Source organism: Elgaria multicarinata, chromosome 10 (genome assembly GCF_023053635.1).
Source record: "Elgaria multicarinata webbii isolate HBS135686 ecotype San Diego chromosome 10, rElgMul1.1.pri, whole genome shotgun sequence".
In the NCBI taxonomy this organism is placed as follows: Eukaryota; Metazoa; Chordata; class Lepidosauria; order Squamata; family Anguidae; genus Elgaria; species Elgaria multicarinata.
Genome location: NC_086180.1, coordinates 36,666,902 through 36,694,438, shown reverse-complemented (window position 1 = coordinate 36,694,438; position 27,537 = coordinate 36,666,902). Strand labels below are relative to the sequence as shown.

The 27,537-nt window shown below is 40.7% G+C and overlaps 2 protein-coding genes across 3 annotated transcripts in view; one reads left to right on the top strand and one right to left on the bottom strand.

Moving 5' to 3' along the window:
- The window catches only part of NUDT6 (nudix hydrolase 6), a 19,294-nt gene extending 5,811 nt beyond the window's left edge, over positions 1-13,483 (top strand). Inside the window, exons 3-5 of one of the 2 annotated variants that reach the window (XM_063136260.1) lie at positions 2,490-2,545; positions 9,613-9,667; positions 11,564-13,483. In XM_063136260.1, the coding sequence (XP_062992330.1) occupies positions 2,490-2,545; positions 9,613-9,667; positions 11,564-11,958 (506 nt within the window). In that variant the 3' untranslated portion in view covers positions 11,959-13,483. Of the gene's footprint in view, positions 1-2,489; positions 2,546-2,668; positions 2,718-9,612; positions 9,668-11,563 lie in introns of those variants that run through there. The other variant, XM_063136261.1, reaches the window with a different exon arrangement.
- The window catches only part of FGF2 (fibroblast growth factor 2), a 27,465-nt gene continuing 12,282 nt past the window's right edge, over positions 12,355-27,537 (bottom strand). The window contains exons 3-4 of the mRNA XM_063136112.1: positions 13,520-13,623; positions 12,355-12,625 (exon numbers count right to left, since the gene is read on the bottom strand). Coding sequence (XP_062992182.1) covers positions 12,440-12,625; positions 13,520-13,623 — 290 coding nt within the window. The 3' untranslated portion in view covers positions 12,355-12,439. The remainder of the gene's footprint in view (positions 12,626-13,519; positions 13,624-27,537) is intronic.

The window sequence follows — 27,537 nt, the reverse complement described above, 5'->3', positions numbered from 1 at the left end:
CTTTTCTTTCTTTACTGCCCCTTCCAACAGCAGAAATTTCTGACACATAAAAATTGAGCAGGTAAAGCAGGATACCTACATTTCTGGGTGTGGGGATGATGTCAAAGGAATATAATTAGTAATGCTAATGCGAAATTTTGAAGAAGCCTAGTCCAAGTAAATAATGTCTCTGCACAAAGTCCCTGCTGAACAATGACACCACAAGCCACGGCACTTGTCCTGGGCATAATGTTTAACCCTCTTTTGCAAATAAATACTTTTAATGCTGTATCAAGCTGATCTGAACTGGACATGCCTCTTCTTTTTGTAAAACAATAACTAGGTGCACTTACTATAACCACGGGGAACTTCTGCTTCACCTCCTAAAGAGAATTCTACACTAACTAGCACATTACCACCCATGAACCAGGAGGTTGAAGTCATATGCGTTGTATGACATAGACTGGGGGACTCATGACTAATCTCCTAAGGAATGCCCTTTCAGGACGTTACTTCACAGTTGCTGTTTCATTTATAAAACATTCCTCCCACACACAGAAGTGTTATTACATTATTAAGAGGGGGTGGCGTTTTCAAGTCTCAAAACTCATTCTTTAATCTTTCCCGCATGTGGAAATACTTTTGCCTGGTAGTCTAGGCTTCACAGTTGTAGCCTTCATAGTTGTAACCTCTGTTACTGAATGTGATTCTCTAGATATGTATATAAACAAGCACTTGTTCTCAAGATATGCATTTGTATAGGGATCTTTTTAACTGTGGCAATAGTGTTTCTTTGGCAAGGCAGAACCCTGTAACACACACACACACACACACACACACACGCTACTTCAAACAATGGGGAATTTATTAAACACAACCAAGAATTCAAATGTACACTCATTATTGGAGAAATTAACTTGATCGAGTGTTGTTTATAAACAAATACAAACAAGGCATACAAGTGAATTAAAACCCAAGAACCTAAAAAGAAAGCGAAATTATGGGGAAATTAGATAAATTCTCTTGGAAGCTGAATTGAAGGGGTTTAGAGCTTAAACTAGGCTACAGACATACACTAATAGTCCGTACTGATCAGGAATGGATTTATGAGTGTGAGAGGACAAAGAAGTGGAGATTAAGTAAATTGGAGTCCCTAACACTCTTGGGATAGGAAAAGGAAAGGCTTGGGATGAGCTTGAGAGGGAAAGGGGAAAGGATTTTAGGCAGGTTTGTCTTAATGAGGCAGTAGAATCAGGCTACTCCTGATATATGGTCACGGTAACAAAAGGGCATGGGGAAAGGAGGTTACCTAGAGCTCAAAACACATTTACTCCGATCTATACTGTTTTGTGTGCTTTTGCTCTGCCCTTGTATGCAGTGCTTGCAACAGTGTATCAATCCAGCTTCTTCAAAGAACTTGGATTGATCCTGATGAGACAAACGGGACTAGGAGTCCTGAACACGATCCTTGCTACTGAGACACCAGGGCAGGCTGTTCCAACAAAATCCAGTTCTAAAAATAGATCCGCTTATACACACACACACACACACACACACATACATACACATACGGGAAAGAGTAATCTCATATGTTAATGCCAAAATCTCCTGCCTTAGCCCAAGCTAACTCTATCTTAGAGCATCACTACATTTGGGGGAAATCATGTTGCCTTACTGGGTCTTTGTGCTTCCTGCTTCTTTTGCGCAATTGTAATGGGCTGCTTTACACGGTGGTTTGAATTGCTGACCACATGGTACGTAATTGAAAACTTCCCCAAGCTCATATACTTGAATGGGACTGTGCCCTCTAGTGGGTGTTTTGTAGCACAACTGTGGCTACACATGTTAGGAAATCCTGCAATATTTCAGTAGAATCAGAATATCCAGAGGTTTTTTTAGAACAGGATTACCAGGGGACGATGTGAGAGATGTCCTGGAGGTTGATGACATAATGTAATGGACTAGCAAACATCTGTGAGTGGCCAATCACAAGCATACAAAAAATCACCTGTGTACAGGCAGCCTTAGAGGCACCATATCCATGGCTGCCAGTATCATGGAGGTTGCAGAGCCTATTCTGTCATAAGCAGTCCGCCAACACCGCACAGTCTTCCAGTGACTGAATGCTGGATAAAACGCAGGATCACTCTGTACAGGTAGCCTATTGAAATCAATGGCAAAACATGCATTCAGAAGTCACTGCCTGTCTAGAAGTGCCTCTAAACTTGGTGCAGGATGAACGGAGAGTGATTCAGATGCATAACATGAAACTCAGATGTATAAATGTTTAGAGTCTTTCAGGGTTTGGATCATAAGCCTTGTAATTAAGAAACAAAGGTCTGAACCAGTTATTTTTATTTGGGGTGAGGGCTTGGGAGAGTTGACATTGCCAGTGGTATTTCTTCTTTTTAAAAATCATCCTTATTTTCTCCTCCTCCTCAAGAACATTAAAATTTGATCAGAGCTCTTCATTATATCAGAAAATTCAGAAAATGTTCTTTCCCCAACAGGTGCTGTATTAGATGTCCAAACTGGGAAAGTATTGGTTGTACAAGACAGAAATAAAGTAAGTTTATCTCATTATTTTGAAGAAACAAATAATTTGGGTTGGATTATTGCCATTTGTGAGCAAAAGAGCTTTTCCTGACTTAATTAGAGATCCTAGGGTGAGCAAATAAAACCAAAATCTAGCGGCGTGCTTCTATTAGCAAAAGACGTTGGATAATCTCATGCACAAGGTCTCAAGATGCCTGCCTGCCTGCCTGCCAGAAGTCTGTGATGCGTAATGTCTTCCATGAGCTGTGGTACAACAGTTTGCAGAAATTCTTTTATTGTTGTATTTCTGGACGCAGCCCTTTGACGTGAATGCAGTATGTTGTATTAACACACCGGTTTGTCTTCCTTTTATATAACATCATAAGTTAACTTGATTCAACTTATGTTTGTAGTTAAATGACAAAGGCTAATACTTCTGGGTGTAGGCCATTCATGTTTTTGTCCATGATTAATTGGGATACCAATGATCTGAAGTAATACTTCCTTGACTGCTCACTAATTTTAGAAAGGGAAATTCAATTTTGGATGTTTCTAAACATTATACAAACCCTTACTAAGAGTTTTACTGCATTTTTATGTTGTTGTATCCTTTTTGGTCACTCCATAGTAGTGTTTTGATTGAGCTTAAGGGTTAAGTGAGTTTTGTTTTCAGTTTATGTGGAGGCATTACATGTTTGGTAGGTTGAAATTCAACCACTTGTTAATATATAACAACTAAATATAGCAAGTTTACTTCCCAATAAGTCCCCTTGAATACAATGGGACATTTTAAACATGCATTGGATCCTTCTGCAAGGTCTTGCATGTGCCTTTCAGAGTTTCAGCAAATCAGCCTCTACAGGCTGCTGCTACAGACAGAATTACAGGAGTAGAGTGGGTTGTTTTTTTATAATCTAGGATGGAAACTTTTTAAAAAATATAAGCCATTAAGCTCCATAGTACAGCCTCATTTCTTTCAGAATTTTGGAAAAAGCAGGCTACATTTGAGGTTTTAAAAATAAGCTACTGGGCGTCAGCTGTAATTTGCTTGAAGAGAATTCATTAAAAGTTTTAGCAGAGACAGCACGGCAGCCAAAACTGGCAGAGTAACTCTACTCTGTATGCTCCACTGTATAAGTAGTAACCCACAGTGAATTGTACATGACTTAAGGCTACAGTGCCCAAATCAGCTACATGGGCATACATTTGCTGAATCTGTGAAACTGAATAAGATGAACTTACAATCTTATGTTCCCACTACACTGGGGGATGACAGCAGGGCTAAAGCCAAGGTAATGTAGCTGTTGCTCAGCTGTCAATGGATAAAGTACAGTAGATGTAGGAACAAAAGAATGCATAGCAACACTGGATGGATACACCCAGAGCATCACTAGTAACTCTACTGCTACCCACCATTCATGAAGTCACTCTGCGATGACACTCCCGTATTAGTCATGCCAAGAAGGCACCAATCAGTGCCAGGAAAACAGAACCACAAAGAGAAAGAAGGCCTGCCATTCCAATCACAACAGACAGCCCCATAGCAATAGGGCAGGCATGGAGAACCCATGGGCTCCCCAGGAAAAAGGTTTGAGTCCTGCTGTAGGAACAGTGTTCACATGCTGACACGCACAGGCACCATAAAGAGAAATTCATTGGAACGCTAAGCAACACAGTGGGGTGGCGAATCTGTCACCCTACAGATGTTGGGCTTAGACTCCCACCAGTCCCAGGCGGTATGGTGAATGGTCAGGAATGAAGAAAGGTGTAGACAATAAGGTACAAGTTCCCCAAATGGCATAGTCCAACGCTGCACACTTTGGTGTATGATATGTGTATTCCCTGCTTGGATCTTATCTACCCCTGGTTGAGTTCAGTGCTTAGCTACAAAGTTAGCCCCCATCATATCTTCCATTGCAACTGTTTGGACAATAGGAAGGAAGTGTAGGAAGCAGTTATCTAAGGCTGTCTGTTGCCTTCAGAGGCTGGTCTGTTGCCTTCAATTTAATTCATGCCACCTTTTGCAGTGAGAGCATGCAAAGGATTCATACTAAGCTCTGCTTCTCCCTTTCCATGATGTTCCATTGGTGGTAGGGTCAACCTGGCCCAACAATATCGCTATGCGAGCGTGATTTCTCCCCCACCAGTGTGACACTGTGTTTCACTGGCTGAAGGAAACAGGAACAATTCTATCCAACCCAGAAGTTGTAAGATGTGTGGATAGGATCACTCTTCTAACTCTCACCCAGCATGATGGAGCATATTTATTTATTTATTTATTTTAGATTTGTTTAAATGGTCCAGTACAGTAAATAAAAATGCCGAGCAAGCTGTTGTTGTCTTCTTTATCCCCAATGCATTACTCCACAACATGCACATTGAAGTAGGCCAGATGCATTCGGGATAAGGAAGATGATGGTAGTAGGTGTAGCTGCCTCACCCAGTGCTTCCCTTGAGAGTGGTGGGCTGAGAGAATTCCATGTGGCTGGATCTGCATCCCCATCTATCCCCATCTGCCCCTTGTAAGCTTAGAGGGGGTCCACCAGGGAGCTGCTGGGAAGGGCCAAGAAGACACCTTGTCCAGGGCCCCTTCAAACCTGGCATCAGCCCTGGCCAAGTTTCAGTAGTATTAAGTGCACACTCCTATTTGGGTTTATGAATCAATGGATTTAAACACACTTAACTCTGTTCTAGATTGTGGCCACTTGGTTCTCAGAACATTCATTTTTGAACAGAGGTATGTGTTGTATGCAAGATCCTGATATATTTATAGCGCCAATGCAGCAATAAATTATATACCTGACTCCATTACTAGAAGAAGTGATCACTACTCTGTGGGTTGGTTGGCAGTTTATTTATCTGCTCACATACATTTCACTACTTGGCCTCATGATTTTTTTAAAAAAACTGCCAAAGTACAAGTGTCAGTTGTGGTCATGGTGGTTTCTGTAATGTGGAACTGGTAGAAGACCACAAGATAAATGCTTCCACTTAGTACAAATCTAAGGTAGGTTTAAATCAATAACTTGGCAAATTAAAGCTTATCTCCATACTAATTTAAAGTATCTTAAAAATCCCTACTTGATGAGAGGGTTATTGACAGCAATGTAGAAACAGTAAATCTGATATAAAATCCTTTAAGAATCGGTATCTTAGGGTGCAATCCTATGCATGTTTAGACAGAAAAAAGTCCTACAGTATGTCTGACTGGAAAATGCAGGGAGTTGTAGGCTTATGGTTCTGTCTAAACATGCATAGGATTGCACCTTTAACCAATCATTACTCATTTCAAAAATATAGGAATAATTGGAAAATATCTGTGAATAACCATACCAGTGAGCAATTATTCCCATTGTTTTCTATAATTGGGTTTAGGTGTTGTTGCATTGTCATCGTCGGGTTCAATAATTACTGGGGATTGCATAGGGGTTCATTCATTGGATTAATTTTCAACTCACAACTAGCTACGGCACACATGATGAATTGTTTAAAGAAATAGTACACTTAGCCAAGAAGGTTATTATATATTATGCTTAATTTGTAATTCATAAGAATGTAAGAAGAGCTGTGCTAGATCAGACCAAAGGTCTATCTAATCCTGCATTCTGTTCACACGCTGGCCAACAAGCTGCTTGTGGAAACCTACAAGTAGGATGTGAGTGCAATAGCACGCTCCTACTCATGTTCCCCAGCAACTATTATTATTATTATTTGCATTTATATACCACCCCTAGCCAAAGCTCTCTGGGTGGTTTACAAAGAGTACATAGGCATACTGCCTGTGATACTGGAAGTAGTATATAGTCATCATTTGTAGCCATTGATAGCCTTACCTTCTATCAATTTGTCTAGTCCCCCTTTTAAAGCCATCCAAGTTCGTGGTCATCCCTACATCTTGTGGTAGCAGATTCTATAGTTTAACCAAGTGCTGTGTGAAGGACTTCCTTTTATTTGTCCTGAATCTCCCATGAATCAGCTTTATTGAATGACCCCAGGTTCTGGGAGTTTTTACAGACTTTCCCCACACCATGCATAATTTTGTACACCTCTGTCATGTCTCCCTTTACACACTCCTTTTCTAAACTAAACAGTCCCAGATCTTGTCACCTTTCTTTGATGACCCTGTTCAGACAACATGCTGAGCTATGGCAGTTAAGCATTTTGAGCTAACCATTATGGCTAAGTGTGTTGTGTGAATTACCATGTCATGTGTACGATTCCTAAGCATGGTGGCCACATAACCATGGTTTAAACACTCTCACTAACCATTTGCTGCAAAGGGGTTAGCGGACTAACCATGGCTTAGTGTGTTGTCTGAACAGGCCTATAGGGGAGTTGCTCCAGCTCCTTGATCATTTTGGTTGCTCCTTTCTGCACCTTTAGCAACTGTACAATATCCTTTTTGATGTACGTGAGCAGAACAGTACACCAGGGGTGCCGAACCTCAGGGATGGCTGCCAAACCCGACCCTCTATGGTCCCAATCCAGATCTCTGGAGTCCCCCAGAATGCCACTCCCCCTTTCCCTCAACCACTTATTGACAGGGGTTTCCCAGCTCTTTTGCAGTCCCCAACCCCATTCTAAAAGGTTGAAATGCCTCTAAGGCTTAGTTATTGGTAATAAGAACTTTAAACTAAAATACGTTGGGGGTGGGGTGTTTTTTGCCCGGCCCCTTTAGCTCTGCCCACCACTGGGATGACCCCACCCCCCCTCCCAAGAGGTTCTCTGAAACTGATTTCAGCTTTCAGGCCGAAAAAGGTATACACAGTATTCCAAGTGTCGGCACACCACAGATTTGTATAACAGCAGTATGATACTGGCAATTCTATTTTAAATTCCCTTTCTAATTATAACCAGCAAGGGAGATTGGTGTTTGCTTTTTACAGCAGCAACACGCTGGGCCAACATTTTTTTCGAGCTCTCCAGCACAACCCCAAATGTCTCTTTCTTGGTCAATCACTTCCAGTTATCGCCAACTCAGGAGTTTAAGGATGAAAATATCTACTTTAGCAAGTAGCACATATTTTTTTAGTACAATAAAACTGATTGTATTTTTGTCTAATAGACTAGTTGTCAATTTAATGTATAGGTTTTGAATTCAAATTGTAAGCTGTTAACTGGCTACAAACCAGCCCAGGAAAATCCATACATCCCAATTTGGAAAACAATGTTATTTTTCCTGGGGTGTACGTATCAGATGAGTGATGGAGATGTTATTTTAACAGATGAAAAAATAACCATTCCTCAAAAATATATACTTTAAAATATGCTTCTAAATGAGGGAAATGAGTTAGTTCATGGAGAGCCATATTGTACTTGTTAAGGATTTGGCTTCCTGCCTTTTTAAATTTTTCACTTGAAATTTGCCAACAGCTACTTTTAGATACAGAAACATCTCTCTCTCTCTCTCTCTCTCTGTCTCTCGTGTATGTGTAGAAGCTTCACAGCATTTTAGATTCCAGAAATGTGGCCAAATATATTGAAAGTTCAGTCAGTATGTAATTGTGAAATGGTGTTCTGTACTGTGTCAGTATACTTCAAGAACTGCTTATATAATGCCATGGCTCAATTAAAATACAGAACAATTTCCAGTGCCCTGTTCTCACATAACGCTGAGCCATGGCATCTATTGTTGAATTCTGGGTTGGCATGATGTGTGAATGTGGCCACACTAACAAACCATAGTTTGTTGACCACAGACAACCCAGAAAGGGAACCAGGCTACAGAGATGGCAGGCAAGAGCAGTGGCAAGCAAACCCCCCCCCCAAAAAAACTAGCCACTCTACATGCCAGTGCTACAGTGCTGCAGAGCCAGTGTGGTGTAGTGGATAAGATGTTGGATTGGGAGTTGGGAGATCACAATGGTAGTCCCCACTAGGCCATGGAAACTCACTGGTGACTTTGGGCCAGTGAGACTCTCAGCCCAACCTACCCCACAGAGTTGTTGTTGTGAGGATAAAATAGAGAGGAGGATTATGTATGCCACCTTAGGTTCCTTGGAAGAAAAAAGGTGGGATATAAATGAAATAAATAAATAAAAATAAATAATTTAGGATACTGGGAGTGAGCAGGCACAGGGGGACAGAAACAAACAACCCAGGGATTGAGAAAACAAACCGCAGCTTGTTCAATCTTCTGCCAGAGAAATTTTGAGTAGAGCAATAAACCATGGATTAGCATTATGTGAGAAATCAGGCCAATGACTGAAAACAAAGACTAAAAGCCTATGAAACAAAATATATTTCCTGTCAATCAGTTTTATAAATAGTCAAGAATCAATTAATATGGTGTTAAACAGGGAAAGGAGGGATAAGTGCTTCCTTCAGTTCTCTGGTTTCATATGTTTCTTCCATCTTCTCCTTCTAGTGGGATAGGTAGCTTCCTATAGCAGAAGTCAGAAGATACCCATCCTTCTTTGTAAGAAATGGCTTGGAATTACCAAAGCAATTCCCATGCTGACATCTCAGTCATTATTTGTTAATCTGAATTATAGAGCAATTATAGAGCAAGTAATTCATCAGGTGACAAACAAGAATCTCAGTTTTATTTCTCAGCTCCATGACGAAAAAAATTACACGTTGCACATATTGTTATTACAAACACAAAAGAAAACTTTATAGCCAGTGCAGTATAGAACAGTACTACAATCATAATCTGTTTAGAAAATGTACTGATGTTTTTGTAAAAAGCAAACATTGAGAAGTAGAGTATACATGATTAAATATTAGGTTACACAGGCTTCAATCCAGCACAGAGTTAGGTCTGCTTAAGCCCATAGATTTAAGCATGCTTAACTCTGTATTGGATAGTGGCCATAGAATATACTACCTATAGCAGCTTCTTTAATGTCCCCTTTACTGTTTTAACTAGTTAATGAGCAGCAACATTGCAAGTATAAACTGTCTAACTGTTATTAGACAAATCAGTAGATGTTTTCTTGCAATATATTATGTAGATATCTAATTGCCTTTCGTGATCACATTTGCAAAAACAAAAGTTTGTAAGTAAGGACTAGTCAACCAAGGCAGGCATTGTATTTCTGGTTCCTTGTGAAAAGGAAGAGATTAACTATCTAGTTATTTTTATTCCCCTTGAAGACAACAAATGCATGGAAATTTCCAGGAGGATTGTCTGAACCAGGTGAAGATATTGGTAAGTATTTGCTTGTTGAAGCAAATTACATTAAAGATGGTTCTGACCTCAAGGGCATGAGCTCTGCATCCTCTGTATGCTGACTTCTGAATGCCACAGAGACAAGTGGGAATGGAGCCAATACTTGCACAGTGAAGGATTGAAATGTGCCCTGGGTCGCCTAAGCAACTTCTGTCAAACAGATAATGCAGAAACCCCAAAGTGGTCATACAATTTCTTTAAAACCTCCTTCTTATGGAGAATGTGAGCTTCTAGCTCTAATGGGGCAAAGGGATCTAAAAGACATCTCTCCCACCATTACCAATCTAGCATAGCTGATGGGCCTGTTTGGGGATTGGTGCGACTTTGGATACAGTCAGCTTCTCCTCATTCCTAGAACAAGCCCATTTGGGGGCTTTCTGCCAGCGGCAAGCCCAGGCACTAGTTTCAGTAGGCTTATGTTTATCTAGTTGCTTTGTTGCACTAGAGTTTATTGCCTTTTCTAGCATTCTACTAATTTAATATTGAAAAATATATTATGCTTTATTCCTTCCACCTATACATAAAAATATTCATATATAACATCTGTAGGTTTTGATATATTCTATACAGCACGGGTGTTCAACCACAGGCCTGCAGCCAAATCCAGCCTGCCTTGGGTGGCATTTTGGCCCTCCGGGTTCCGTTGAATGCCTCTTTCTGGCAGTAAGTGCTCTAAGCTAAAATATGCTGTCATTTTGCCCCTCCCCTTTTTCCTTCGACCACGCCCACCAAAAATGCTGTCTCTGAGAGCTTCTTCAAAACTGAATCTGGCCCTTGGGCTGAAACAGGTTCAGCAACCCTGTTATACAGAAATTAAATGCCAATATTAAAATTTCTGTCAACACTTGGATAAAAAAAAAAAAAGTTCACTTCACTATATTTTTGTGCAAAACCTATGGGCCACAGAGGCCCAGAATATATTAAAAGAAAAATTTGCCTATCTTAAACTGTTGACCAGTTTGAATTTCCTGTTGTTTATTAATATTCTAGCCTTCATAGATGCAATGCGTGTTTAAGATACTGTAACGGAGATTAATTCAAGTCAACAGGTCTGTCTTCCCCATACAAACATTTCTTTTTCAGTCTCATAGTGTTCAGGAACGTGGTTCATTGCTTTTTGTAATTTTTTATAACTTTCAGCTGAAAATACATTGGGTTTTCAGGCTTTCCAACTGCCACAGAAACAAGTATTCCTTGGTCAGTACCACTTTGGCCAATGACTCAAAGAAACTACAGTTTCTGTTTCTAGGATTCCTTAGATATAGCCCAAAACACCAGTTTAATGGCAGTGTTTGGTTGTGCAGAAATCAGAAGTTAAGATACCTCTTCTGCCATGCCTTGAATATTTCTTTTGGAACTGCTCCATCCAATTGTGAATGTATTCTAAGTTGAATTGTTATGTTTTCCAGTAAATTCACCTTATGTCAATTAAGGGTGCAATCCTATGTCCCCTAGATAGCGTCTGGGGGACATACGGTAGGATTTTTTTGCTTTCTGGGAACTGTGCACCCCACCTCCTCATAGCCAGTGTGGTTCTTGCTGCGCCAGCTATGTCTCCATGCTCGGAAACAGAGCACGGAGAGGGCAAAATGGGGCAGTTCCAGGGGCGGGGAGAGGACCACAGAAGCTGCTTTACGCAGATTCCTATGCACTACATGGCCTCCCCTACTCTGAAACTCCCCAGGTAAAATCATGTGTGTAGCCAAAAATGCAGGACAGCTGGAGCATTATCTTTGCATTGGATAGCCATCAGTTTCTGAGTTCAGAAGCTGATGGCTATCTCCATAGCATTGCGCCCTAACTGAGTGATGGATCTGTTGCCAGAAAACTTAATTTCTGACTAAAATTAGCATAGGATTTTTTTCTTCCTCTTAGGGAACACAGCAGTTCGTGAAATTTTTGAAGAGACAGGCATAAAATCAGAATTCAAGTCCCTTCTAAGTATACGGCAGCAACACAGACATCCTGGAGCCTTTGGGAAGTCAGATATGTACATTATTTGTCGTTTGGAGCCTTCTTCTTTCAACATCCGTTTCTGCCAGCAGGAGTGCCTGAGGTGTGAATGGATGGACCTAGCAGAGCTTGCCAAGTCAAAAGAAGCTACCCCAATCACCAGCAATATAGCTAGACTACTGCTGTATGGATATAGAGAAGGGTTTGATAAAATTGATATAACTATGAGAGAATTCCCTGCTGTGTACACAGGCCTTTTCTATAAACTGTACCACAGAGAGCTGCCAGAGAATGATAGAAACATGACAAATTTGTAATATATTTTGATTTTTTCTTAGTAATTTAAGATTACTGGTAGTAAAATATGTGTGTGCTTTTCCAGATTAGTACTCATGTTTATTATACCTTCTATACCAATACATATTACTTCTCTTAAAATGGTAAATATTTCTCTAACTGTGCACATTTTAAATTCTCTTTACATTTGATGGTCAAATCGAATTTTGTAACCCTATCCCCAAACCATCAAATAGAAAATGAGGATAATACTTCACTGGAAATAAATGTCTACTGGTGCTCCATCCTGCCCCATTCACATACACACATATTTATACATATGCGTAGAGGCACAAAAAAATGAAGACTAAAATATACACAGCTCTACATACATATTAATAATCTGAGATTAGTCAGCAAATGCAATTGATCCTGGCAAATACTCGGTCACATCTTTTTGTCTTGTGAGGAGGGGAAGATCTACCACTCTCGCAGCATATTTTGTAGGCTCAGCCACTGAAATCAACTCTTGGTAGACATTGGAAGGAAAAGGATAGCTTTCTGACCTCGTCCAGTTTTTGGCCCGGGCTTGAACTGACCAGTTCGTTTCAGTGCAACGTACCAATCGCTATATTTACGAGACCGATATGTATTGTAGTTATTAGATTCCAAATGTTCAAAAAAGAAGCATTCGTCTGTTACGTATTTCTGAAAATGAAGGGAAAGTAAATTATTGAGTCAGATGCAGTCATGAAACAGAACTTCCCCAGTCTAATCAGATGTATTAAAATGTGGCTGATGGTTATAACCATTTAGCAAAATGATGAAGTTTCCATCAAATCCATGTAACTATTTTATCTTAAAAGCTCCACTCTTCCAAAAATATCTCAAATAGTACTGGGATTTAACAAAACATCTTTCTGTAAAGTAGGTATCTCATTTCTGCCTCACTGATTAGCACCTCTCTTACCGCCTTACATAATAGGAATGGTAATTACAAGGTTTAACACACGTTAAGAGCTCTTCCTAAATACGGACAGGTGAATAGCCCAAATTGAAATAAAGTGAGTTTGCAATCCTATACACACTTCAGAATAAGTCCCATTAAACACAGTAAGACTTACTGCTGAGTAGATATGCATAGGATTGTGTTGTTAGTCCTACTAAAGTCAACTAACTTCAGTGTGGCAACTAACCTGCCCTGTTTATTTCAATTGGACTTAAACATAATTAACTGTCTTTGGATTTGGGCCAATGAATTTGCCACATATTTTAATTTATTTACTAGCATTACTAGCCCACCCCACTAGTAATGTAAAGAATAATGATATATGGAATATCCATCAAAATAAAACCCGGCTCCCTCACCAGCTTAGTCCTGGCAATCAAAAAGTACCCTAGAGATTAAAATACTACAGTGAAAGTCCTATAATGCTTGAAGACCAAAAGGTGTAATTCATGACTGCCTTACAGGTAAAGCTGTGTTTCCCTGTATCATCAAAACCTGAGCATTATAGGATTTCTGTACCATCTGGTTCCATCTTGAAGTTCTAATAAAATTATGAGAGGGGGGAAAATGAAAACGTATTAGCATTTGCTTACCATTGCTAACAATCGACCGTCTTCATTCATAGCAAGGAAACGATTTGCACATACACCTTTGATTGACACTACACCTCTCTCTTCCGCCTGAAGTAGCAATTTAACTGGACAGGAAAGAAATTCAAATGTCAATATTCAAGTAATTTCCATGTTTTACAGACTGCAAACTTACTTAAAATTAAGCAGAGACCTGCAAAAATAAAGTATTCTGTTTTAATAAATCGGTGCACTGTGAAGAGCAAATCTACAGTTACTTCTTTAGATCATTTCAAACTAGCCTCAAATATTTTATAGCACATCTTTTCCATGTAGTACGGAAGCCTGTTTAGTCATAAACAGTCTCATAAAATGATTCATAAAAACTGTTTCCAGGTTATTATGATAGCTCTGACCTTAAGAATTGTATGCAAATAACTGGAAATAAAATGTTCATGGATGCCAGCTACATAAACCAAATCTGTTCTGGAAATCTGGGATGCAGTTTTTGTCTCTGGTAGGAGTGAAAGTGTAGTTCACTTTTCCAAAGGAAGACAGATGTAGGTATGTGCACTTGCATCTTTTCCTGCTTTGACATGTTGTGCATGCATGTGGTTTTGAATCGAAAAAACAGTTGATGGACAAGGGGTAAGCGTTCCCCTTTCGCTTTCTGCTCAACACTGCAAGCCTTCCAAGACAGTTTTCATTAACAAACCTATTGTGCGTTAAATGCAGTTTGCTCCTAAAATACTTATTGAGGATTTTTGTTTGTTTGTGGGAAATGCCAGTGTTTCACGGTTTCATCCAAATATAATGAAGTAAAGAGGCAAGAAATGTGTAAATTCATCTTTAAACAGATCTCTAGAAAACTGGGCTCAATCAGGAGAAAGTGTAACTAGAAAATGGCTGCTATATTGACTTGCGAATGGAATGGGCTAATGCACTCTCTTCTGTTTCAGTCCTGACATACCTTTATACAAAGGAGTAGGGGAGAAATCCTGCATTTATTTATTTTATTTATTCATTACATTTATATACCACCTCGTAGCCAAAGCTCTCTGGGCGGTTTGCATCTGTACTAGCATCTTACTGTACCTAATAAAATATATGCACACCAGGCAGATTTTCCCAGGAGGACATATTGCCTTTCTTTTTTCCTCTGCCCAAAATTGTGTACTGTGCTACTGTACATCCAAGAGAGTAGAGGGAAATGGTGCACATCTATCCCTTGAAAAATCCACCTGATTTGCACAATTTGTGGGAAGCCTCCACTAACCTAAATGGACATACAATAAAAATCTTGTGTGGATTAAATAGCATTGTATCTCTGCTAAAGGAAACAGGAATTTGGTAAAGTGCACTTATATCCCTTACAACAGTACTATTAAGAGACAGCCAGACCTCAACATTTTAAGGCAGTGGTTCCCAATTGGTGGTCTGTGGACCCCAGGGGGTCCGCGTAACTCACTAAGGGGGTCCGTGGCACCATTCACATATTCACCATTCATTTCTGGAGTCAACTGATGATGAATTCCTACGAGAAGTAAAATATAACATCACTGAGCACCTGCGTGATTTAGCAACTAGCTTCAGAGATTACTTCCCGGCACCTAATCCTGAAAACTCATGGAGAAGGAATCCTTTTGAATGTGGTGGTGTACAACTAACAACTCTATACTCCGGTCAATGAAGCTCGTAGTCTTGGCTTTATATTTGACTCCTCGCTCTCCTTTATTCCTCATATTGAGGCAGTAGCTAAATCCTGTCGTTTTTTCCTGTATAATATTGCCAGGATTCGATCATTTTTGTCTGTCTCTTCTGCCAAGACGCTTGTTCATGCACTGGTTATTTCTCGGTTGGACTACTGCAACCTTCTTCTCTCTGGCCTTCCTTCTTCTCACATCAGTCCGTTGGTCTCTGTCCACCACTCTGCCGCTAAGATCATCTTCTTGGCTCGCCGCTCTGACCATGTCACTCCACTTCTGAAATCTCTTCATTGGCTTCCAATCCACTTCAGAATCCAATATAAACTTCTCCTGTTGACCTTCAAAGCTTTTCACGGTCTAGCTCCGCCCTATCTCTCCTCTCTCATCTCACACTATTGCCCCGCTCGTGCTCTTCGCTCCTCTGATGCCATGTTTCTCGCCTGCCCAAGGGTCTCTACTTCCCTTGCTCGGCTTCGTCCCTTCTCTTCTGCTGCCCCTTACGCCTGGAACGCTCTTCCAGAACATTTGAGATCTACAAGCTCAATCACAACTTTTAAAGCTCAGCTAAAAACTTTTTTTTCCTAAAGCTTTTAAAACTTGATGTTGCTCGGACTTTATACTGTTAGTTTTACCCTACCCTGTGCCTGTTTACCCTACCCAGTGCCTGTTTGCATTCCCTTCCCCTCCTTATTGCTTTACTATGATTTTAGTAGAATGTAAGCCTATGCGGCAGGGTCTTGCAAATAAATAATAATAATAATAATAATCTGCGGAAGAGCAAGATGCACTTGTTGACGTGACTTGTGATGGTTCACTGAAATCATTTTTCAAAGAATACAGACTGGACCAATGCTGGGTGAAGGTTTTTCCTGATTATAAGAAGTTAGGTGAAAAGGCTTGGAAACATCTAGTTCACTTTTGTTCCACGTATCTTTGTGAACAAACATTTTCAACATTTTGTTATATGAAGAACAAGCATAGAAATCGACTCAATGTTGATCCAGATTTGAGATTAAAAGTAGGAAATATTGAACCAGATGTGGAAGGAATTGTTTGGGACAAAAAGAGGCATGATTTCTCCCATCACATTTAGGTTTAGTAGCTGCTACTTTGATGGCTGAAAGCGAGGAGGAGCTGAGGAGCCTTATGACGAAGGTGAAAGAAGAAAGTGCAAAAGCTGGATTGCAGTTAAACCTCAAAAAAACCAAGATTATGGCAACCAGCTTGATTGATAACTGGCAAATAGAGGGAGAAAACGAGGCAGTGACAGACTTTGTATTTCTGGGCGCAAAGATTACTGCAGACGCTGACTGCAGCCAGGAAATCAGAAGACGTTTACTTCTTGGGAGGAGAGCAATGACAAATCTTGATAAAATAGTTAAGAGCAGAGACACCACACTGACAACAAAGGTCCGCATAGTTAAAGCAATGGTATTCCCCGTAGTAACCTATGGCTACGAGAGCTGGACCATAAGGAAAGCTGAGCGAAGGAAGATAGATGCTTTTGAACTGTGGTGTTGGAGGAGAATTCTGAGAGTGCCTTGGACTGCAAGAAGATCAAACCAGTCCATACTCCAGGAAATAAAGCCAGACTGCTCACTTGAGGGAATGGTATTAAAGGCAAAACTGAAGTACTTTGGCCACATAATGAGAAGACAGGATACCCTGGAGAAGAGGCTGATGCTAGGGAAAGTGGAAGGCAAAAGGAAGAGGGGCCGACCAAGGGCAAGTTGGATGGATGATATTCTGGAGGTGACAGACTTGACCTTGGGGGAGCTAGGGGTGGCAACAGCCGACAGAAAGCTCTGGCGTGGGCTGGTCCATGAAGTCACGAAGAGTCGGAAACGACTGAACGAATAAACAACAACAAAGCTGCTAGACAAGTCATAATTTGTTCAATTGTAAACTAGACGTTAGTAAAATTAAGTCTGTCTTTATATTCCTAACTAAATCATTGTCATTTTTATGGTCTGTTTTTTAGTATCCCTAAAATCCTTTGCTTATTAGGGGCTACTCCTTATTTTCTCCATAGAGATAACAAATTTTTCAAAAGGAGGGGGTCCATGACTTGGCATTTGAAAAACAAGGGGTCCGCAGTACTCAGCTAATTGGGAACCACTGTTTTAAGGCATAAGAATTGTAAATTAAAAACATATTATTACATCCTCAGAGTACGTTCTTTTCAAAGATGGAAATAATGTCTCGAACTAAAATGCACACAAACGTATTAGGCTTTTGAGTATGGAAGTTTAAACCAATTCAATAAATGGAATAATACACTGGACAATATGAAAGAATTACAGCTATGTATTACAGCTATGTATTACTGCCAGCATAAACACTACTATGCAGTTGCCAAATTTTTCAGACGAAAAACAAATATATGACCAATTGAAAAAGCAAGATATTTAAACAGTGGAGACAACAAGGTGATACTCTAACTTCCACCTTTGCTGAGAATCAAAAACGGTGTAGTATATTCTGCAAACAATATTCTACAGAAATCTGGTGATGACCAACTTTGTTCCAAAGACTCAAACAGCAATAATTTTACACTTAACTGGGGGAAATATTGTATTTGGCTCCATGGCATCTTACTTTCTGTTTTCTCTACCATTCTTCAATTCTCATGGCAGGAATCCCTTTTGCTCATCTACTGCCTTTGCCTGTAACCCTATATTTAGTTACCTTAGAAGTACGTCCCTTTGAGCTCAAACGCTGTCATGTTTAAGATTGCAATCTAGATGTACTATTAGTACTAGTAGAATTCTATGCATGTTTACTCAGAAGGAAGTCCCATGGAGTTCAGTGGGGCTTACTTAGAGATGTGAAGGCCCGGAAAAGAACCAGAAAAATTGGGGGGGGGGGGTGAAACCATTTTCCCCATTTTTTCCCAAAGCCTTTTTTATTTTTCTGAAAAACTGGAAAAAAATAGATTATGGAATGTTTTATTTTAGCATGATGAATAAAATATTTAAGATAAGGTGTTTAAATATTTACTTCTCCAAATGATTTCTAAAAAACTATGTACAGTATCAGATTATTACAATTTCTGTGTATCGAGGTCAAGAAAGTCCTAGGTTGCAAACTCAGAAAAGGTGGAGGGGTATCACAAGTATTTTATTGAACAAGGGACTGGATGGGCCAAATTCAAGTTTGGAAAAGCATTCAGAGAGGGGTGGGCTGAATTCCAGTGATGGGTGGAGCAAAAGGGGTGAAGTCAAAATACCAACATTTTAAACCTATTAGAATGGGGAGAGTGTAATGCACAAGCACTGGGAAACCATCTAATGATCAGTGGGGGGGGAGGGGGAAGCCAGGAGGATAGATGTGGCCTCAGAAACCCTATTGGGCCCCTTAGAGGGCTAAATTTGGAGCCTGGGCGTTAAGTTCTGTTATAAAGTTCTTTAATTAATTATGTGCTTATATGATTTACCAAGATGTACAAGGGTACATGTACATGAGACTTCATATTTGTGTTACACAAAAGAATCACAGTGAAAAACACCATTTCTGGAAAAAGCTAGCAGGTAACATGGTGTTTCCTAGCATATTATGCAAAAGAACCAGCTTCTGGGTTATTGCTGCTTAATATAGAACTGTTCTGAATGGAAGCTGTTCAGTTGTGGTAATTTTGTGCCCAATGCCAATTTTCTTTTTCACATACTGCTTCCAACTATTATGCAACATTTCTATCAAAAGTATTTACATCTGGGCAGCAACAAGCAGTTCCAGTTTCACAGCATCTCCTTTTCTCAAATTCTGAATCTAGGCTTCTTATCATCACTTTCCTATAAAGGCCAACAGTTGGCTACAAGAAGTAACATACAAAATTTGTATATTATGAACTATTAAGATACAACCACTGCTCAACAACTTGACTGTTTAATGCAAGATTTCCTGACTGCTTTAAATGGTTGTGTTCTGAGCATAATATTCTCTTCACATTTGCATACCCTCTGAGATGAAGTATATACTGCTCTTTATATAAGATTTACAGCACAATCCTAGACATGCCTACTCAAAAGCAAGTCCCATCAAGTTCAATGGGGCTTATTCCAAGGAAACTGGATACAGGATTGCAGCCTTAAGCACCATATCATATATGGTTACTTGCATAGGATGGAGGGGATCACACATCCAGAACGTCTTTATTTTTCAGAAGAGATGGTTCACCAAATGGTAATGCACTGCTGTAGGGAACTTGCTGGTGTTCATCAGGTTTTCTGCTCTCGTTTGCTTTTTTTAAAGACTGCATGAGCACTCCAGGGGCATGGTGGAGAAGGGGAATCTGACACTAGCCACCCATGATATCAGTAGTGTCCACCCTGCTCATCCAATCTCAACCCAGGTACAACTCAAAATTACAACAGTAGTAGAAATGGAGTGGGATGGATAGAGATTGCTATGTGCTCTTGCTGGAAAATGTTTTGGTAGGAGCATTAGATGGGAAAAAAGCCTTTCTCCAACTGCTTTTGGACCTATTTCTACTCCCTGAAAACTGAAGTACTCAAAACATGTCTGCACAGGCCAAAGTAATATAGGATTAAGACACATCTTAACAACTGGAGCTTTACTCCAATCTAGTGACTCCCAAGTTTTTTGAGTTTTTTTCTTCGAAAGCAAAGTTCTTTTGTTTGTTTTTTTGCAAGCTTTAATCAAACTTTTTAATTCATTAATAGGTATCTATTATTATTTTTATTTATTTATTTGTTTATTGCATTTTTATACTGCCCAGTAGCCAAAGCTCCCTGGGCGGTTCACAAAAACTAAAACCATTCAAAGTATAAACAAACAGTATAAAAACATGATATAAAATACACATTAAAAACTGATTAAAAACATACTATACATGATTAAACATCTTTAAAACATCCTTAAAACATCCTAAAAACATTCTAAAATTATTATTTATTGCATTTTTAGCCATTTCTTCACCTCTTACTCTGAGATACCAATTTTACAAAAGTTTTCACCCCTCTAATTTAGTTCCTGTTCCATTTTTAATTCAAAATCTTCTGTTCTAGTAGATCCATATCCTAAATTATGGAATGCTTGAGACTGGGTTTCTTAAATCGCATACTGCCACCAAAAGGTGGAGGCTGGGATGCTGTTGTCGTCGTCATCATCTTCCCACCAAATGTGGGATAATACCAAATGTGGAAGATAGGATTGCTTTTCTTATAATCCCATCTAACATCACCAAAATGTCACTATATAAAAATGGTACCTTGTTTCCTTATTCCCTAACACATTTTTTTACTGTCAACTGGGATTGATATGAAATATGTTTCTTTTGGTGCTAAAAATTGTGTGTTCAAAGCAGATGTTTAGTGTGTTTTGTCTTACACCTCTGCCTTGTACTCAGTCTTTTGGGCAGATTACTTGCCCATTGCCATGCCTTCCATGGCAGCCATTTTGTGATGGTTTCTTAAATTGCCAAATGTGCCCATTGCCCCAAAGATTGCCTGCCTCTATTCTAGGCTACAGGCATGAGATAAACAGACAAATAGATGTATTAGAAAGTTAAACTAAATATATTGCTTCTATTGGGCTGTATATATAGAAGTTTAGATCCTATCAAGATGCTTTCACGGTTACTAGCTTTAGAAGTACAGCTATTTTGTCATTCTAGTTCACTTCTCTATCGACATCCAGTTGCCAATTACTTACATGCTATCACCAACATAGTTAGCTTATGCAGAATGTTTCAAAGGTGAGGATCTGAAGTTCTCTCTCTGGTCAGGATCTTACTGGTAGGATACAAGGTTGTAAAAAGTCTCTCAGGTCTTTCTCACATTCAGCCCCACAGCTAAGGTCCTTGGAACAGTAACAACTTAACTGGCAGTTTGCAGGCTGTTGATAGTAGACCTCAGTTATGGTAACCATTATTACTACTACTACTACTACTACTACTACAACAACAACAACATCTATAACCTTTTTTTTCCTTTTGCAAGAAGCCCAAGGTGGCTTATATGATCCTACTCTCTATTTTTATCCTCAAAATAAGCCTGTGAGGTAGGTTAGGCTGAGAGACAGTGACTGGCCCAAAGTCACCCAGTGAACTTCATAGACAAGTGGGGACTAGAACCTGGATCTCCCAAGTCCTAGTCCAACTCTTTAACCACAACATGACAACTGGCTCTATTAAACTTTAGTTGGAGAGAACCTTTTCACCTCTCACCTTTAATGACTATATTACATAACACATATGTATTTATAAATTTTACACAACTTTGTAAACAACTTGCACCTCAGAAAGGGCTGTTTCTCTACAACCGCTCTTTGATAGAAGAAGTACCAGATGAAGACTGTGCAAAAAAATAATAATACCAATGTCTAGAAAGGCCTATAGATATCCTATGCTGCTGGAAATAATTCATTCATAGTACAATCCTAAACATGTAGCAAAGTAAATTCCACTGAATTCAATGGGGCTTATTCCCAGGTAAGTTGGTATAGGATTGCAGCGTGAAAATAATTATTCAAAATATGGTAGAACTCACTTGTGGATTTAATATCATCTTCCCAATGTTCAGATTATTTCAAAAGCTTCATTCTTATTCATAAGTTTTGGAACCAGAGAATGAACAATTTAAGTAACATTGGGTGCTTTGTTTTCTGTCTTTCCTCTGCCATATATTAATTTTCCTGCACAAATATTTCTAGTTAAAATATAAAACTTGAAGTGGAAGTGTTTTTCCCCTCAAGCAGTTGAAATTATTATATCTTGGCAGTCATTCCTGTTCTACATGGGCTGGACTAACTTAGCGTGCAACCCTATGGATTGCCCTGCTGAGCCGAAGTTGGAAGGGAAGGAGGAGTGGCACAGACGATCTTCGCCTCCCATCCTCCAATTGCTGTGCTATTCACTAGCCAGTCTAGTCATGGTGCTTCAGAGGGGGAGAGAATGAGGCTGAAAGGGGCTCAGGGTGGCTTGTATCCAGTCTCCTCTCCCCTCCCACTGGAATACTCTCTTTTCCCCCTCTCCATGGTTGATTTTTCTGACCTCAGAGGGCAACCAGGGCAGTTCTTTCCACGCTGGCTGCAAGTGGGTGGCATCACCACTATCCTATGGGCCTTAGACAATGTCTAAGGCCCATCGGATTGCTCCCTTAACACAATATGACTTCAATGCAAATTCGCACATACTTGCACTGTAGGTTGCATAGAAGCCATTTGTACATACTTTGTTTCCAAAGTACCTGGTTTATGAATAATGTTTAAGGTTGTGGCACCAAAAACACTGTTTCTGGGCTGAGAACCAGAAAGGATGTAACACTTATATTGAGTACGAGAGTTTCCATTTACCTCCTCTTTCCAGAGGGGAGGAAATTGTGATTTGTCAAGACTACTAGCAACTTATACTATATATATATATATATGTGTGTGTGTGTGTGTGTGTGTGTGTGTGTGTGTGTGTGTGCGCGCGCGCGCGCACTCATATATGCCTCTCTCCGTACACTTCCTTTTTCTCTCCACTTAGCTAATTCTCTCTTTCGGCATCAAACGTGTATGGTGATGTTGGGGGAGGACAGACACCTGTGATTCCACCCACCCACCCAACACTATTTCACGGCTATGTATTAATCATGTGCTTCTCATTTCTGTTAAGTATGATCATAATCATAGAAATATGAAGAGGATTCCAAGACCTGCTCAACTAATTGTTCATTCTCCTCTCACAGTTAGAATATTTCTGCCTAAGCAGCTCAAAAGCTACAATAATCCAATTATTAACTGGTTTCTATGAGCTAGCTACCTCATCATCCCTTTGCTTGTCTTTTTTTCAGAATAATTTCACTGGTATTATTATTGTCCAAAATATACAATGAATTAAAGGCTCAATCCTATGCATGTTTAGACAGAAAAATGTCCTACAGTTCCCAGCATCCCTCTTGCCAGCCATGCTGGCTGGGGCATCCTGGGAATTGTAAGACTTTTTTTCCTGTCTAAACATGCATAGGATTGTGCCCTAAAACACACACACATCTGCTTAGAAGACTGCATGGTCCTAATTAGGAGAGAAAGTAAGCAGAACTTGTATCTTATTTTACAAGGAGAAGGGGCAGGAAGAATACACAATCTGAAGTGCATCTCTCTAATGTACAGCTTATTTACATCTACTGACAAAATGATCAGTAAAACACTTCTCATTTCAGTTTACAAGAAGGGAGTTTGTGTACTCACTGGGGGGAAAAAGCAGGCTGCACGTCTCTGGATCAATGACTAGCCTTACTACCGTCTCCACTACGGAAAAGCCAATTCCAAGCCAAGAGTTCAAGGCCCATCTCCAACATATTTGCAGAGGCCCTCTGAGGAAAATTCTTTCATGAGGCCCCTGCATGACATACACTGAGTGAAGTTACTAGGCCAAATCCATATAAATTAAATCTTTTCCCTGCATATTCAAGTACTACTGTACAGAGCGCACAAACAATTTATCTAGAGCCTTATTAGCCAGGTACTAGAAAGTGCCCAAACCAACCTCTAAGAACTGCCACAATATAAAGGAAGGATGTTAGAAGACATTAAAACTGCTGTCCTATATACACTTACCTGGAAACAAGCCTCTTTGAAATAAATGGTCCTTAAATCTAAGTAGACATACATAGTTCATACAATATACAACATATACCAGGTCTATGCCAGGGGTGTTGAACCTCTTTCAGCCTGAGGGCCGAATTCAATTTCAAAGAAGTTCTTTGGGGCCACATTCTAGTGGCAATGGCAAAATGCCAGCTTATATGAACTTAAAACTCTTTCCAGAAGAACCTAAGCCTTAGAAGAGGCACAATGTGCTTTTAGAACAAGGCAACCATATGGAAAGAAGGACAGGGTTCCTGTATCTTTAACAGTTGTATAGAAAAGGGAATTTCAGCAGGTGTTATTTGCATGCATGCAGCACCTGGTGATAGTCCCTCTTCATCACAACAGTTCAAGCTGCAGGAGCCCTGTCTTCTTTTGTATCTCGTCAAGATAAAACATTTTGTATCAGAAAATGGGCCTCTTCAGACATCGAGCTAAGCCATGGTTAGGCAGCAAACCTTTTTCAGCAAATGTCATAAATGTGTCATGTTTGGACAGGGAAGAAGACACTGATCCTGTTCAGACAACACTTAAGCCACGGAGGTTAAGCATTTTGAGCTAAACATTGGGTCTTTTCTATGCCATAGTTAGGCAGCTAATCCTTTTGCAGGAAATGGTTAGTAAGCATGTTTAAACTGTGGTTATGTGGCCAACATGGTTAGCAATAGTTCACATGACACACTAAGTCATGGTTCACATGACACACTAAGCCATAGAGACCCCTTTCAGACGACACGCTAAGCCACGGTGGTTAAGCATTTTGAGCTAAACATTATGGCTTAGCATGTTGTGTGAACCATGACTTAGCATGCCATGTGAACTATTGCTCATCTAGCGCACCTCCCCTCATCCTAGCCGCGGGTAGGGCTTGCAGAGCCTGTGAAGGTACCGATGTTGTCGGTGCCGTAGGTTGCAGCTGTTGAGGTGGAGGCCTCGGTGCCGATGGCTGCGTTGGCGGCGGCATAGCGGTAGCATCTTCTGTGGGTGGAGGACGGGAAACTGTCTCCGATGGAGGTTGCCGGAAGCGCGGATATGGGGCATACTGCTCCTGATAATAATAGGAGTCTTGGTCCCTTCTGTATCTCCAGTCCTCATAGTAGTAAGGAGGGTACTGTGGAGGATGCCAATATTGAGCCGAATGGATCGACGCCGGTGAACGGTCTCGTGGCACTGGCCGGTATCGACGGTCGTCGGTATCGGAGAAAGGCATGTCTCGGTACCGATATGTGTCGGTATCGAAGTCTCAATACCGATGTGTGTCGGTATCGAAGTCTCGGCGCCGAAGAGCGTCAGTATCGAAGTCTCGGTACCGATGTGTGTCAGTGTTGAGCATCGGACAAGACTCATGTCCCTGTCGGTATCGATGTCCATCGGTACAGATGGGTGATTGTTGGCCTTGGCGGTATCGAGGGGAGATAGGACCCTCTTCTGCCAGCGTTGGATCTTGTGAGGAGGTTCTGATCTCTCCTTCCGAGATTGATGCTCTTAAGCTTGTCTCCTCAGCCGGTACCGTAATGATATTGAGAGACAGTACCGGGGAAAGCATCACTTGCTCCGTCTGTAACGGCGTCAGGGCCGGTGGAGAAGACGGAGTTGCTCTTCTCGGTATCGAGAAGGCTCTCGGTACCGAAAGCGTCGGTATCGGACTTGCCGATATTGGAGGCGTCTTTTGCAGGGAAAGCCTCAATATCGGGGTGCTCAGGGTGCTCGGTGCCGTAGGGCGCTTCGGTACCGAAGTAGTTGGTAATGGAGCCCTCGGTATCGACGGTTTTGACTTTGTCGATTTTTTCTTTCCTTCCTTCGATTTCTTTCGTTGGGGCTCTTCAGAACCAATGTGCTCTCTCGCTCTCTTAGATATCTTCTTGGCCGCTTTTGAGGAAGCGGATAGAGAGGAGGAAAGGGGGTGAACCGGGAAGGCATCACTCCGCGAAGGAGGAGGTTGGGGCATTGACTCCATAGTATTGGGAGATTTGGAGCATCGAGACTTACTCGGTTTCTCCACTGCCTCCAACGCTTTTTCCCACAGTAACGCCCGAAGGCGGTCTGATCGGTTCTTCCTGGTTTGCCTGGAGAATTTTAGGCAAAAGCAACAGGATTCGACGACGTGCATCTCCCCCAAGCACAATAAGCACCAAGAATGTCCGTCGGTTTGTGAGATCTTTTGCCCACAACCGGAGCATTTTTTGAAGAGGCCTTGTAGTGCCATAGGCACCAAGGCTGAGGTAACAACACAAGAAAATCTTTATAGATAGATAGATAGATAGATAGATAGATAGATAGATAGATAGATAGAAAAGTTAGAAAACTGTAGAAGTAAGAAAAGAATGAAATTAGTATAATTCAGCTAGGTATAACGATACCAAACAGAGAAGTCTCCAAAATGCTGTTGACCCTACAGGCGGTTGAAGAGAACTGAGGGGATTAGGCGGGAACCCCTGAGCATGCTCAGTGGACGGTGGGGGAGGGGTTCCCGCCTAAAAGATTTTCAGCTATAGAAGTTTCCGAACCTGGCCCTGCGCAGGCGCAGAGCCCATATGTGTGATGCACAGAGACCACGAAGAAGAACCTGAAATTATACCCCCAAAGCTGTAAACAGTGAAAGTGCCAGGGTATTAGTATGCTTCCAACAACCAATTTCTGCCAAGAAGCAGGCTGTCACCAGCTGCAGCCTCCAAACAGTTTTTAAGGAAAGCCCTACTGAAACTTCAAAGGTTGGATTCTATTGTATAAACTACATGTCACCCAGAAGATCAATCAACTAATATTCTTTTCTTTTTAAAACAGAAATGCAACCACAATGGATTGCAAATCTTCTCTTACCAGTAGTGGAAGGGGTTAACTCTTTCCCACTGTGCAATTTGTCTGATCAAAATCACACGCACACACACCATGGTGCTGTTTGCCCCATGGTGTAAAATGCAGGTAAACTAAGAGCCCCACTGGAAGGTGGGGGGAAACACTGAGGAGAGGCGACTTCAGCTGAAGATTTCAACCACAAATCCATTTAGTCTAACTTTCTGTTCACACAGCAGTCAATCAGCTGCCCAGGGGAAACCACAAGTAGGGAAACCCTCATTGCAACAGCACTCTCCCACTCATGTCCCACAGCAACTGGTGTACACAGGCATACTGACTCTGGAGGTAGTATATAGGCATGCTTTTTTAAAGCCATCCAAATTGGTGGCCATCAGTACATTTTGTGGTAGTCCCCACTTACCCATAAAGCTTACTGGGAGACTTTGGCCAATTAACACTGACTCTCAGCCTCACTACCTCATAAGATTGTTGTGAGGATATTGTGGAGAGGAGGAGGATTATGTATGCTGCCTTGGAGGAAAAGGTGGGATATAAATGGAATGAAAAGGCAGGAAAGACCCATTGTACAGAGATTTCTGATCTTGCATCTCTGGTTCCAACTCAATGTAGGTGAAGGTGTTTTTTTTAATATCTATGTGAAAACTAGATGGAAGATAAATATCTTCATTCGGCTCTGAAAAGTTAACAGTGTAGGCACAAGGCAAGCCTCCTTGAGGGAGGCATTCCACAGATGGGGTACCACAAATGAGAAAACCCTCTGCCTAGCTTCCTTCTTGGAGGCAACTGGAGTAAGGCCTCCCAGCACGATCCCCATTCAAACAGGCTGGCTTCCAGTGTTGTTTATTTTATTTTATTAAAATAAACTTTTTTTTCCGTGCACCTATTGTGTAACGTCAAGCACGCAGCAAAAGATGACATTTTTCTGGG